Source organism: Geotrypetes seraphini, chromosome 4 (genome assembly GCF_902459505.1).
Source record: "Geotrypetes seraphini chromosome 4, aGeoSer1.1, whole genome shotgun sequence".
Lineage (NCBI taxonomy): Eukaryota > Metazoa > Chordata > Amphibia > Gymnophiona > Dermophiidae > Geotrypetes > Geotrypetes seraphini.
In genome coordinates this window covers 323,285,258-323,300,304 of record NC_047087.1, presented here as the reverse complement: position 1 = coordinate 323,300,304, position 15,047 = coordinate 323,285,258, and the positions used below count along the sequence as shown (strand labels likewise).

Here is a 15,047-nt window from a genome sequence, read left to right as displayed (position 1 = left end):
AAAAAGCCAAATTTCATCAAGTAATAACAAACTTTTATTTATCCTAACTGGAATAGCAATACAACAAATCACATTCAATTGGAAACAACATGATAGATTGAATTATATGTTCTGGTGGAATTCTGTATGCCATATATATAAAATGGAACTCGCTATTGCAACACATAAAGGATATATGAATAAATTTCAAAAAATATGGGGACCATTAAAAGATTTTTGCAAAGAATGATAAATTTTCTCATGAATAAAATTTGGAAAAATCTGAAGACCGTTAACAGATTTCTTTAATGGATGATTAACTTTTCCCATGATAAGATATTTGAATAGAGGGGAATGGGGTGGGCTTTTAATTCTGATTATTATATAATAATTAATATATGAATGAATTACAATAAAAATTGATTTATGTATTAATGATTGGGAGGGAGGGAGGGAAAGGGGATTATTATATCTAATAAGAATTATATAAATTTTGATTTCTTGCATAATATTATAACTTTATATAATATTAAATTTTTAATGAAATGTTAAATTTGATATTAATATATGAGTTAATCAAGTGTGTATATTCAAATTTCTAATGAGTTTATTGAAACACTTGTTGTAACATAAGAAAATGAATAAAGATTTATAAACAGGATTTTGTAGACTTCAATCCCATCTCCCCTCAGCCGTCTCTTTTCCAAGCTGAAGAGCCCTAACCATTTTAGTCTTTCCTCATACAAGAGAAGTTCCATCCCCTTTACCATCTTGGTCGCTCTTCTTTGAACCTTTTCTAGTGCCACTATATCTTTCTTGAGATAAGGAGACCAGAACTAAACGCAATACTCCAAATGAGGTCGCACCATGGAGCAATATAGGGGCATTATGACATTTTTAGTCCTAATATTTTTTTGAAAAAGTAAACAAGTAATTCATATCTACCCTTTCCACTCCACCCAGTATTTTATAGACAAGACTAAGGAGCATGCGATAAAGCTACTAAGCAGATTTAAAACAACATTAAACAAACTCTGGAATTCGTTGCTGGAGAATGTGATGAAATTGGTTAGGTAAGCAAAGTTTAAAAAAGGTTTGGATAATTTCCTAAAAGAGAAGTCCATAGACCATTATAGAGATGGCTTGGGGGAAATCCACTTCTTATTCCTAGGATAAAAAGCATAAAATTTGTTTTACTACTTAGGAGTTTCCCAGGTACTTGGGCCCTGGCAAAGCTTGAAGAATGATCTGAAATTTGGCTGCTAAAATGCTAAGGTCATGCATTTTGGCAAAAACCCGAAGCAATAGTACAGTTTAAGGAGTGAAGAACTTATGTGCATGACAGAAGAGTGGAACTTGGTTGTGATTGTATGGTATGATCTTAAGATGGCCAAACAGGTTGAAAAGGTGACGGCGAAAGCTAGAAGGATGCTAGGTTGCATCGGGAGAGGTATGGCCAGTATGAAAAAGGAGGTATTGATGCCCCTGTATAAGACTCTGGTGAGACCTCATTTAGACTATTGGGTACAATTCTGGAGGCCACACCTTCAAAAAGATATAAAAAGGATGGAGTTGGTCCAGAGGAAGGCTACTAAAATGGTGTGTGGTTTTCGTCATAAGGAGTATGGGGACAGACTGAAAGAAGGACATGGCGATACTTGAGAGGGTTCAGAGAAGAGCGACGAAACTGATAAAAAGGTATGAAAAACCTTTCATATGCAGACAGGTTAGAATGGCTGGGGCTCTTCTCCCTGGAAAAGCGGTGACTCAGAGGAGACATGATAGAGACTTACAAGATCATAAAGGGCATAGAGAAGGTAGAGAGGGGCAGATTCTTCAACCTATCGGGAACCACAAGAACAAGAGGGCACTCGGAGAAATTGAAAGGGGACAGGTATAGAACCAATGCTAGGAAATTCTTTTTCACTCAGAGGGTGGTGGGCACCTGGAATGCGCTTCCAGAGGCTGTGATAGAACAGAGTACATTACGGGGTTTCAAAGAAGGATTGGATAAATTCCTGATGGATGCGAGGATTGAGGGATACAGATAGAGGTATTGATAGGATTATGTAAGGGTATAGATAGAGGGATAAAGGGGATTGAAGGGTTTTAGGCAAAGGATCACCTTACAGGTCATGGACCTGATGGGCCACCGCGGGAGCGGACTGCTGGGCACAATGGACCTATGGTCTGACCCAGCAGAGGCAACTTCTTATGTATACTTTGGAGGAAAGGCGGGAGAGGCGAGATATGATAGAGATGTTTAAATACCTACGTAATATAAATGAGCATCTTTTTCTTTCAGGCAGAGAGGCTGGTAGCAGAGAGGGGAGGAAGCCGGAGACACAGAAGGGAGGAGGACTAACCGGCAAGCAGGCAGGCAGATCGGGGTCGCGGCGAGAGCTAGCTCCGCCCACCCCCACCGCATCACAGATCGCATCGGCCCGGGCTCCCCTTTAAGAGGAAGGGAGCCAACGGCGCCCAGCTGTTCGGCGCGCGGCAAAGGCGCTCGCCTTAGCGAGAGCGCCTTTGCGAAGGAGCCTTGAGAAGAAGCCCAGGCAGCCCAGCAGGAAACCTGCACTGAGGTAATCCGGGAGATGAACTCGGCCTACATACAGACAGAGGAGAACACAGCCCCGGGAAAGGACGTCTCCGCGCAGACCGAGGCCATCCCACAGCAGTACATCACGGCCTCTACACAGACAGAGGAGGTCGGTCAGCGGGATGAAGACATCATGCAGGAACTAAGAAGCCTTAGGGAGGAGGTGAAACGTCTGAGAGGCATTAGAGAGGATGAGGCCTACATCGATGGGATAGTGCAGGAACTATCCCAAATCACAGAACAGGCCCGTGACAGATCACCCATGATGACTCCAGGGCCGCCAACAAAGAAACCAACTGTTGCAGTTCAGGAGATGGATGGAGACACTGACTCCTGGCAGTTAGTGACCTCCTCCACAGGTAAACGTAGGAGACCCCCCCCCCCCCATTTACAATCTCCTCACCTTCTCACTCTTTCTCTCACCAGGGCAGCTCCACATCGACTCCACAGCTGAGCCTGAAGAACAGATTCCAGGTCCTGCAGGAAGAGACTACCGACGTGGACCAGGATCAACACACTTCTCCATCTCCAGGGACGATGGATCGACACCCCCAAAGGAAGCGTAGAGTAATAGCCATTGGGGACTCCATGTTGAGGGGCACCGAGGGACCAATATGCAGACCGGATATGCAGTCGAGGGAGGTCTGCTGTCTGCCCGGAGCCAGAATAAGAGATGTGACCACCTGTCTCGATAGACTTCTCAGGCCCCAGGACCACTTCCCCATGCTGCTCATCCACGTCGGAACGAATGACACTGCCAAGAACACCCTGGAGGACATAGCGAGAGACTTCAGAGCTCTGGGAAAGAGATTGAAGCAGATAGGAGCACAGGTAGTATTCTCTTCCATTCTTCCTGTTAGGGGCAGAGGAAGGGACAGGGACGAACGCATCCTGAAGACGAATGAGTGGCTACAACGATGGTGCCAGGAGATGAACTTCGGATTCCTGAATCACGGAAAGACACTACAGGGACCAGACGGACTCCACCTGACCAACAGAGATAAGAATGTCTTCGGACACAGACTAGCCCGCCTACTTCGAAGTGCTTTAAACTAGGTAAGTCGGGGGTGGGTACCCACTTTTACACTGGAGCAGTAAGTAACGATCCTGATGTAGCGAACCAACATTACGCTTCTAGGTCCGAGGTAAGTACCCTTACTGCGAGCGAATCGCTAGGAGACAATTTGACTCAAATGGGTGGCTCACAACAGGAGCTTAACAAAAAGAAAGAATGGAGAGCTATGTATGTTAACGCACACAGCCTAGGGAATAAATTTCTAGACCTAGAAACAGAAATAGTTAATGCAGACATAGACATAGCAGCTATATCCGAAACATGGTTCACAGACTCTCATGGGTGGGATATAACCATACCAGGATACAACCTGATTAGACAAGATAGAGAGGGTAAGTTAGGTGGTGGGGTAGCACTTTATATTACATTACATTACTTACATTACATTAGGGATTTCTATTCCGCCATTACCTTGCGGTTCAAGGCGGATTACAAAAGGTTAATTTAAAAAAAAACAGAGTTACAATGATTAGCAAGAGAGGTAAGTTGTAGATCTTATAAACATTTAGCGGGTTGTTGAGGGTGAGGTGGTTTGTAAAAGAGTTAATAGGTGGTCATTGTGGAAGTTCTTTTGTTATTAATTAGTGCAGTAATGGGTAGATCAAATGTCAGTTTTAGAGTTACTAAACGGTCGTGATGTTATTGCTGCTTCAGGAATTTCTTGAAAAGTGTGGTTTTTATTTCTTTTCTGAACGTCCTATAGTCTGGGGTGGTCATCAAGAGGTTGGAGATCTGGTTGTCCAGCCTTGCGGCTTGGGTGGCTAGGAGGCCGTCGTGTAGTTTTGTTCTTTTTACTTCCTTGATTGGGGGGGGTATGAATGGGGAGTGCGTTTTTCTGTGTCTTGTAGTGGGTGCTTGGATGAGGCGATTGTTCAAGTATGATGGGCTGTCTCCGTGTAGGGTTTTAAATAATATGCAGTAGAATTTGAATTGGATTCTTTCTTGGATTGGAAGCCAATGTGAGTTGATGAAGGCTTCAGTGATGTGGTCATGTTTTTTCAATGAGTAGATGAGTCTCAAAGCTGTATTTTGGATTGTTTGGAGTTGTCTGATCGTAGTTGCAGGGCAAGGAAGGAAGAGGATGTTGCAGTAGTCCAATATACCTAGTATTAGGGATTGTACTATAAGTTGGAATTGTGTTCTTTCAAAGAATTTTCGGACTTGTCTCAGATTTCTCATGATTGCGAATGATTTCTGAATTGTTTTATTTATTTGCGGTTGCATAGTGCAGCATCTGTCTATGGTCATGCCAAGTAGTTTTATGGTGGTTTGGATGGGATATTTGATTGCGTTTATGTCTAAGTTGGTTGTGGTTTGGATCTTGTCATTTTCGAGAAGGATGAATTTGGTTTTGTCTTGGTTGAGTTTAAGTTTGTGATTTTTCATCCAGGTTGTGACTGTTTCAAGTGTTTGGTGAAGTTTGTCTGTCATGGTAGGTTTAGAATGATCGTATGGGATGAGGATGGTGATGTCATCAGCATAACTATAGGTGGTTATGCCCAGATTGTCCAGATGCGTTCCTAGAGAAGCAGTGTAGAGATTGAAGAGGGTGGGGGATAGTGGAGATCCTTGTGGTACGCCGCAGGGGTTTGACCAGGATTCTGACTTTTCTTTGTTTGATTTTACACTGTAGGTTCTGAGTTTTAGGAATCCTTCAAACCAAGAGTATACTTTATCTGAGATGCCTATTGCGTCTAAGATCTGTAGAAGGATGTTGTGATCCACTAAGTCGAATGCCGCAGTTAGGTCCAAAGAGAACATTAAGACAACCAGGATCACAGATGTCTAGTATACTGGGGAATCCATCTGGGTAAACTTGGCCAGAGGTGGAGAAAAATGCCTGTACCTTGGTGTGGTATACAGACCTCCGAGACAATCGGAGGAAAAGGACGCAGAATTAATTGAAGACATTGAGAATATCACCTTACGGGGGGAGGCTGTTCTATTAGGAGACTTCAACATGCCTGATGTAGACTGGAACACACTATCAGCGACAGCTTGTGATAGCAGGATATTAACATCCATGAAGGGAGTACAGCTCAAACAAATGGTACTAGAGCCCACTAGGGCCCAGGCCATCCTGGACCTGGTACTTACTAATGGGGAAAGCGTCTCGGACGTCTTGGTGGGAGAGACGCTAGCCACCAGTGACCATAACATGGTATGGTTTAACCTTAAGAAAGGCTTCCCTAGATCACAAACAAAAACAAGGGTACTCAATTTCAGGGGCACGGACTTCGCATGCATGGGAGATTTCGTCTACCAGACGCTGCAGGTTCAAGAAGTAACTGATAATGTGGAAGCTATGTGGACAACCTTGAAATCGATCCTTCATGAGGCAACTATCCGCTACATAAAATCGGTAAACAAACAACAAAGAAAAAGGAAACCCCAATGGTTCACAGATGAGGTATCATACCTCGTCAAGGAGAAGAAAAGAGCATTTCTATCATACAAACGCATGGGGGAAAAAGAAGCAAACATTGAATATAGGACAAAGTCTGCAGCGGTCAAAACAGCAGTCAGGGAGGCCAAACTTCGTATGGAAGAAACTCTAGCAAAGAACATCAAGAAAGGGGACAAATCCTTCTTCAGATACGTTAGCGACAGGAAAAAGAACACAAACGGGATAGTACGCCTTAGAACGTCAGACGAGAATTATGTGGAAACTGACTCCGATAAAGCCAAACTACTGAATGATTACTTCTGTTCAGTCATTATCTGCGAGGCACCAGGGCACGGGCCTTGGCTGGATGCAAAGCAAAGCATGGATGACCCATTTCAGGAGTTTGAGTTCACACCAGCTGATGTTTACAGAGAACTGTCAAGACTCAAGTTGAACAAAGCCATGGGACCGGACAATCTGCACCAAAGAGTGCTCAGAGAGCTATGCGATGTTTTGGCGGAACCGTTAGCCATGCTCTTCAATCTCTCCCTAAGTACGGGGAGGGTCCCCCTGGACTGGAAAACTGCCAATGTTGTTCCTCTGCACAAAAAGGGTTGCAGAGCGGAGGCTGCGAATTACAGACCAGTAAGTCTCACATCAATAGTGTGTAAACTCATGGAAACTCTACTTAAAGGGAAATTAGACACGATATTGGATGAGGGGAATCTGAGGGATCCCTGTCAACATGGATTCACTAGGGGCAGGTCATGCCAGTCCAATCTCATCAGCTTCTTTGATTGGGTGACAGGAAAGCTAGACTCGAGAGAGTCTCTGGACATAGTATACTTGGATTTCAGTAAAGCTTTTGACAGTGTCCCACACCGTACACTATTAAACAAGATGAAATCGATGGGGTTAGGTGAGAAACTAACTGCATGGGTCAACGATTGGCTAAGTGGAAGACTTCAGAGAGTGGTGGTCAATGGCACTCTCTCTGAGACATCGGAGGTGACTAGCGGAGTGCCGCAGGGCTCAGTCCTGGGACCATCCCTTTTTAACATATTCATAAGGGACTTGACCCAAGGGCTTCAGGGAAAAATAGCGTTGTTTGCCGACGACGCCAAACTGTGTAATATAGTAGGTGAAAGCGATCTCACGGATGGTATGGCGCAGGATCTGATCAAGTTGGAAAACTGGTCCTCAACATGGCAGCTGGGCTTCAATGCACAGAAGTGTAAGGTGATGCATCTCGGCAGCAGAAATCCATGCAGAACATACATCTTGAATGGAGAAACACTAGCTACGCCCTCAGAAGAACGGGACTTGGGAGTAATCATCAGTGCAGACATGAAGGCTACCAAACAGGTAGAGAAGGCCTCATCCAAGGCAAGGCGGATGATGGGATGTATCAATAGAAGCTTCGTCAGCCGTAAACCTGAAGTCATAATGCCACTGTACAGAGCCATGGTGAGACCTCATCTGGAGTACTGTGTGCAATTCTGGAGGCCACATTACCGTAAAGATGTACTTCGAGTTGAGTCGGTCCAGCGAATGGCCACTAGGATGGTCTCCGGACTCAAGGGTCTCTCATACGAGGAAAGACTGGGCAAGTTGCAGCTCTACTCTCTAGAGGAGCGCAGGGAGAGGGGTGACATGATTGAAACATTTAAGTACGTCACGGGTCGTGTCGAGGTGGAAAACGACATATTCTTTCCTAAGGGACCTTCAGTCACAAGGGGGCACCTGCTCAAACTCAGAGGAGGGAGATTTGGTGGTGACACCAGGAAGTATTTCTTTACAGAAAGGGTGGTGGATCACTGGAACAAACTACCGGTGCAGGTGATCAAGGCCACTAGCGTGCTCGACTTTAAGAATAAATGGGACATCCACGTGGGATCTCTACGTGGGTTGAGCAGCACTCTGACTTAATGGGGTGGGACAGTAGAGTGGGCAGACTTGATGGGCTATAACCCTTTTCTGCCGTCATCTTTCTATGTTTCTATGAGCATGAGTCAAGTCTCTTTCATTTGAAAGGAAACTCTGCATTGAGAGGGCACAGGATGAAGTTAAGAGGTGATAGGCTCCGGAGTAATCTAAGGAAATACTTTTTAACAGAAAGGGTGGTAGATGCTTGGAACAGTCTCCCAGAAGAGGTGGTGGAGACAGAGACTGTGTCTGAATTCAACAGGGCATGGGATAGGCACATGGGATCTCTGAGAGAGAAAGGGATAATGGTTACTGAAGATGGGCAGACTGGATGGGCCATTTGGCCTTTATCTGCTATCATGTTTCTATGCTTTTGTCTGTGTTACATCTGGAGACAACTGGATCTCAAGGATCAAGAGTATGATATGGTTACTGAAACTGGAACAGGAAGAAAAGCCTGCAACCACAACATCTGGAAAAGCAAGATAATTACTTCAAAATCCCTCCTTGAGGGCCGCAATCCAGTCAGGTTTTCAGGATTTCCCCAATGAATATGCATGAGATCTATGTGCATGCACTGCTTGCAATGCATATTCACTGGGGAAATCCTGAAAACCCAACTGGATTGCGGCCCTCAAGGAGGGACTTGAAGACTGCGAAGACCTACAAAGGGACCTAACGAGACTGGAAGACTGGGCAAAAAAGTGGCAAATGAGTTTTAACGTAGAGAAATGCAAGGTCATGCATGTAGGGAAAAAGAACCCGATGTTCAACTACAAAATGGGGGGAACACTGCTAGGGGTGAGTAACCTGGAAAGGGACCTGGGGGTGATGGTCGACTCATCACTGAAACCATCGGTGCAATGTGCGACAGCCTCAAAGAAAGCAAACAGAATGCTGGGCATCATCAAAAAGGGTATCACGACCCGGACGAAGGAAGTCATCATGCCGCTGTATCGCGCAATGGTGCGCCCGCACCTGGAGTACTGTGTTCAATACTGGTCGCCGTACCTCAAGAAGGACATGGCGGTACTCGAGGGAGTGCAGAGGAGGGCGACTAAGCTGATAAAAGGTATGGAAAATTTTCCATACGCTGACAGGTTAAAAATGCTGGGGATGTTCTCCCTGGAGAAGAGGAGACTTAGAGGGGACATGATAGAAACCTTCAAAATCCTTAGGGGCATAGAGAGAGTAAATAAGGACAGATTCTTCAAACTGAGAGGAGCCACAAGCACTAGGGGTCACTCGGAGAAATTGAAAGGGGACAGGTTTAGAACAAATGCTAGAAAATTCTTTTTTACACAGAGGGTGGTAGTCACATGGAACGCGCTTCCGGAGGAAGTGATAGGCCAGAACTCTGTACAAGGATTCAAGAAGGGTTTGGATAGGTTCCTGGAGGATAAGGGGATAGAGGGGTACAGATAGAACTTGAGGTAGGTTATAGAAGTGGTCAGAAACCACTTCACAGGTCGCAGACCTGATGGGCCGCCGCGGGAGCGGACCGCTGGGCGAGATGGACCTCGGTCTGACCCAGTGGAGGCAACTTCTTATGTTCTTATGTTCTTTAAAACATATTTGGTATTCAACTAGACACCAATAGAGAGATGGAAGATGAGGAGACAGCTGACACAACTCAGCATATATTTGTGCTTTTAGTTTTGCACTATTATTTATGCTGTTCTATATTATGATTTTTGTCTCCTGGTTTACCAGTTTCACAATGTTTTATTTTTCAGTTTTTGTTTTAGATTTACAGTAGTGTGTTTTAATCTTTCTGTTGATTGTAAACTGCTCTGAAATGTTTTTTTAACAGGTCAAGCTGTGAAGCTCTTTGAGCCTTTTTTGGATGAGGCAATATAGAAAGATAAATTATAAAAAATAACCTGGGCCTATTCCCGTCCATTGAAACTTCCCTTTCTGGGCTTTGATACTTACTGGTTAAAGTGTCAGATGGCTCTTTGGTCTCTTTGCTGATATCCTCAGACTGCTGAAAGAAAGAAGGCACAGGTCATGGTGGAGCTGAATGCAAAAGAACAAAAGATTAGGTTCTTACATTTGCTAATTTTCTTTCTTGTAAATCCACACTTTATTCCGGGACCAGTGGGTTATTTCCCTCTACCTGCCAGGACTTTGTAGGAAGCCTCAGAATTTCAGAAACTTAAACCCTCCCCCTCATCACAGTGCCAGTATCCCATCTTCTCAATCAGTATAAAAGCAGCCAGGAACATCTGTAGAGGATAAGAGAGAGGGAAAAGGGGAGAACTTCCCAACAAGTAAATTAATTCTGCTCATATCAACAAATGCAAAACAGCAACAATGAAAAATGAGAGAACAGGTCATTAAACAGTATAAACCTGAACGATAAAACAGTGCTATAGAGAGAGACAGCCTGCACTGTCAGAAGGGGACACCTGAACCAGAGACCCCCCCAAACTAAGTGCTAAACCCATTCAAATGACACTTATAAAGGCTGGTCAGAAAACAGAAATCCAGCTTACCAGAACTTGTAAAGGCAGACAATCAGCGAAACAACAAAAATGGGGCGGATTCTCAGAATAATGAGTTGATTTTTAAGAACAAAAGATTAGGTTCTTACCTTTGCTAATCTTTCATTCTTGTACAATCCCACTTTATTCTGGGACCAGTGAGACCTAACAGAGCAGTCCCAAAAATTCAGAATGGGGACGAAGAGCCTGTTGCCAAAACAGAGGCACCAAAAGCAGCATCCTGCTTGGCCACATCCATCCTGTAGAACTTGGTGAAAAGTATGTAAGAAAGACCAGGTAGCGGCCCTGCAAATCTTATCCAGAGAAAAATCGACGACTCTGCCCAAGGATGAAACACTTCTGGTTGAGTGAGCCCGCACTGTGAGATGGGGCTTCTTTCCGGCCACCAATTAAGCCTCAGAAATGGCCATGCAAATCTACCTGGAAATGGTAGCCTTTGAAGCCAGCCTATCTTTGCGGGCAGAAACCGCCAGAACAAACAGGTGATCAGAGAGGTGACCTCCAGATATTGCAATACAAGTCTGCACACATCCAAGGATCATAACACCCAGTCCAGCTCCCTTGACCCAGAGGAAGCAAAAGCAGGAAGCTGAACTTCCTGATTCACATGGAAAGCGGAAATCACTTTCGGGAGAAAAGAAGGGACAGTATGCAGCATCATAGCGCAATCCGTAATATGCACAAAGAGATCCCTCCAGGAAAAAGCCTGGCGTTCCAAGACCTGTGGGCTGAGGTAACAGCCACCAGGAAGACTGTCTTGATCATTAGAACCATCAGAGACGCCTGCTCCAGAGGCTCATATGGCAAATGGGCTAGAGAGCGAAGATCCAGATTAAGAATCCAAGTTGAACAGGGAATAAATCCTATATAATAAAAGACTAAGCGCACATGCGCACTTAGGATTTCGTGTTGCCTGCGGCTGTGGTGTGTGTTTCGTGGCAGCCAACCCAGCGGCAGGAAACATTCTGGCCACTCCCCTCCTCCCGCCCTCAATCTCCCTGGAAGCCAGGCAAGCTCTCTCCCTACCCGTGTCCTCGGCCCTCACTTGCCGCCGCCGCTGCTGCTGATCCTCCTGTAAAGAGCAGCCTGCGATGGTGGCCGGCTTTAGCGAACCTCGCAGGCCACTCTCCAACTCGGTAGCACGTTCCCTCTGATGCGATCCCGTGCGTCAGAGGGAACGTGCTACCGAGGCTGGAGAGCGACCTGTGAGGTTCGCTAAAGCCGGCCATCATCGCAGGCTGCTCTTTACAGGAGGATCAGCAACGTGAGAAGAGCCGCCGCTGGCACTTTTAAAACTTAAAACAAAAAACCTTCGGCCGCAGCAGGCCAGCCCGCGGGAAGGGAAGGGGCCGAACGGAGCAGGCCAGATCGCAGGGAGGGGCTGAACGGAGCAGGACAGCTCAGGTAAGAGAAGGGAATTGCTTCAGCAGGGACCTGGAGGGGAAGGGAAATATCACTGCTGCTTCTGCAAAGGAAAGTGGGGGGGGGGGAGAGAAGGGAATGGGGATGGTGGGGGAAAATGCTGCTACTACTTCACAGGGACCTGGAGGGGAAGGGAAATACCGCTGCTGCTTATGCAAAGGAAAGTGGGGGAGGAGAGAAGGGAATGGGGGGGGGGAAATGCTGCTACTACTTCACAGGGATCTGGAGGGGAAGGGAAATATTACTGCTGCTTCTGCAAAGGAAAGTGGGGGGAGGAGAGAAGAGAATGGGGGGGTGGGGGAAAATGCTGCTACTACTTCACAGGGATCTGGAGGGGAAGGGAAATATCACTGCTGCTTCTGCAAAGGAAAGTGGGGGGGAGAGAGAAGGGAATGGGGGGTGGGGGAAAATGCTGCTACTACTTCACAGGGACCTGGAGGGGAAGGGAAATACCGCTGCTGCTTCTGCAAAGGAAAGTGTGTGTGGGGGGTAGAGAGACAGAAAGAAATACAGACAGACCAAGGAGGCCAGGGAGAGAGACAGACAGGGGACCAGAAAGACAGACAGACAAAGGGTGCCAGGGAGAGAGAGAGAAAAATAGCAGGAGGGAGAGAGACAGAAAGAAAGGAAGAAAGAGACAGGAGCAGGGAGAGACACATAAATAAAGAAAGACAGACAGGCATATATTCTAGCACCCGTTAATGTAACGGGCTTAAACACTAGTAATAATAATAAACAACTTTATTATTATATACCACCAAACCACAAAGTTCTAAGTGGTTCACAATAAAGAAGACTGAACAATCAGTGAAAAATACAATACAGTTCATAGGAAAGTACAAAAAGAGATATGTCAAGTAACAAATTTGTCAAACAGTTTTCATTAGTTTTCTAAAAGAATAATAGGATTGTGCCAATGGAATGATACTAGTCAGTCAGGAGTTCATTTTGCCTGCCTAGAACGCAAGTATCTTATCCAAAAATCTCTTATAACAACAAGATTACATCGAGTTTGCTTAGTTGGCACAATAGAGGCCAAAGCCGCAGAACGTCCTGCAGAAAACGAGATACATCTGGATGAGATGCCAATGAGCCCCTCAGAGAAGGAGGGCCCATACACGACAGACTGACAATCTATACACAGAGCAAAGCTACTACTAGGCCCGTTTTCAGGCAATCCTGAGGGATTGATGGGAGAGACGGATCCAACTGTCACAGGGTCCACGAGGTCTGGTGACACCTCCAAGCCTTTGCTGGGGATTCCAGCGCGAAAGCAAGAGAATCCTGCTGCGGCGCAGACGTGCTCTGGCACAAAGGACCATATCAATCGTTGCCACCATGGTCTCCAGAACTTGAAGATACTGCCATACCGTAGGAACCAGAGTGGCCAGAAGGTCCCTGACAACCTTTCGAAGCTTCTCCTAACGGGAGACAGGAACATAAGAACATAAGAAGTTGTCTCCGCTGGGTCAGACCAGAGGTCCATCTCGCCCAGCAGTCTGCTCCCGTGGCTGCCCATCAGGTCCATGACCTATAAGGTGATCCTTGTCTAAAACCCTTTAATCCCCTTTATCCTTCTATCTATACTCTTTCATAATCCTATCCCTACCTCTATCTGTATCCCTTAATCCTCGTGTCCTTCAGGAATTTATCCAATCCTTCTTTGAAACCCCGTAGTGTACTCTGTCCTATCACAACCTCCGGAAGCGCATTCCAGGTGCCCACCACCCTCTGAGTGAAAAAGAATTTCCTAGCATTGGTTCTAAACCTGTCCCCTTCTTCTCCGAGTACCCCCTTCTCTGAGTGCCCCCTTCTTCTTGTGGTTCCCAATAGGCTGAAGAATCTGTCCTTATCTAGCAAGGATCACTTTGTTCTGTCCCATGTGAAACTGAACTCCCAGGTATTCCAGATCCTGCATCGGTTCAAGATGACTCTTCCTGAAGTTGATCACCCAGCAACTGCACTACCTGTTGAACTGCCTGATGCCCCTCAGACAGCGAGGGAGCTCTGATCAACCAGTCATCCAGATACAGGTAAACCAGGACTCCTAGGGTGTGAAGATGGGCTGCCACCACCACCATCACTTTGGTGAAGGTCCTGGGCGCTGTAGCCAATCCAAAGGGCATCACCGCAAACTAGAAGTATTACCCCAAGACGTGGAACCGCGTATACTTCCGGTGGTTCAGGAAAATGGGAATGTGGAGATACGCCTCTGTCAGATCTAGGGAGGCTAGAAACAGTCCTGGTGCCACTGATGCTTTCACTGAGTGCACCATCTTCATGCGGAAGTGGGGCACTTTCACCACCACATTGACCGCCTTGAGGTCCAGAATTGGTCTCCAATCCTTTCTTTGGAACAATGAAGTATATCGAGTATCTCCCAAAGCCCTTGTCTTGCTCTGGAATGGGTTCTATGGCCGCAATATCCAGAAGCCTGTGGACTGTGGCCTGCACCCAAAGCACCTTCTCAGGGCAGCCCGCAGGAGAATCCAGAAAATACTCGGTTAGAGGACAGAGAAACTCTAGCTTGTAGCCATCCCTAAGAACCTCCAGGACCCAATGGTTGGAGGTAATTGCCTGTCATTCTGCCAGAAAGGCTGACAACCGCTCCTCTATCCATAGGGGAGGAGACACTGGTGGTGTCGGAACTGCATTTTTGCTGGAGCTGCCGGCCAACTTCCCATGGACTGCTGGCATTGGGACCCTCTGAAGTGGTCTAGCAGATGAAGAGGACCGCTGTCCCGTGCATGGGCCTGAGTATGGATGAGAGCACCTGAAGGGATGAAAATTACAACGCCCTGAGCCCCTGAAAGGGCAGGATCTAGTCACAGGCAGCTTTTTTTTTTTTCCAGACCCTGGCTGAACAGCAGATGTCCCTTAAAGGGCAACCAACTCAAGGTCGCTGTAGAAGAATCGCCAAACCACTGCCAGATCCAGAGCATCCTGTGAGCCGAAACGGAACAGGCGGAAAGATTAGCAAAGACTTTCAAAATGTCATACAAGGCATCGGCCACTCCCAAGATGATAAAATCCAAGTCATGAAGCACCACATGAAGGATCAGGGTGCAGCTTGGAATGGCCAGCCCGAGCCATGAAGAGGCCATTGCTTCCCAGCGGCTGCCAAATCAAACAGGCGCTTAAGGACAAAAC

General features: G+C 46.2%; 1 protein-coding gene across 7 annotated transcripts in view; it reads right to left on the bottom strand.

The window, feature by feature from the left end:
- TDRD10 (tudor domain containing 10) overlaps positions 1-15,047 on the bottom strand; it is a 75,264-nt gene that overhangs the window by 22,986 nt on the left and 37,231 nt on the right. For 5 of the 7 annotated variants that reach the window (XR_004539220.1, XM_033942106.1, XM_033942103.1 and 2 more), the window contains exon 6: positions 9,904-9,955. Coding sequence is in view for 5 of the 7 variants with exons in the window: in XM_033942106.1 (XP_033797997.1) it covers positions 9,904-9,955 (52 nt within the window). In the remaining 2 variants the exon portion in view is untranslated. The remainder of the gene's footprint in view (positions 1-9,903; positions 9,956-15,047) is intronic. The other 2 variants (XR_004539221.1, XM_033942104.1) reach the window with 1 other exon arrangement.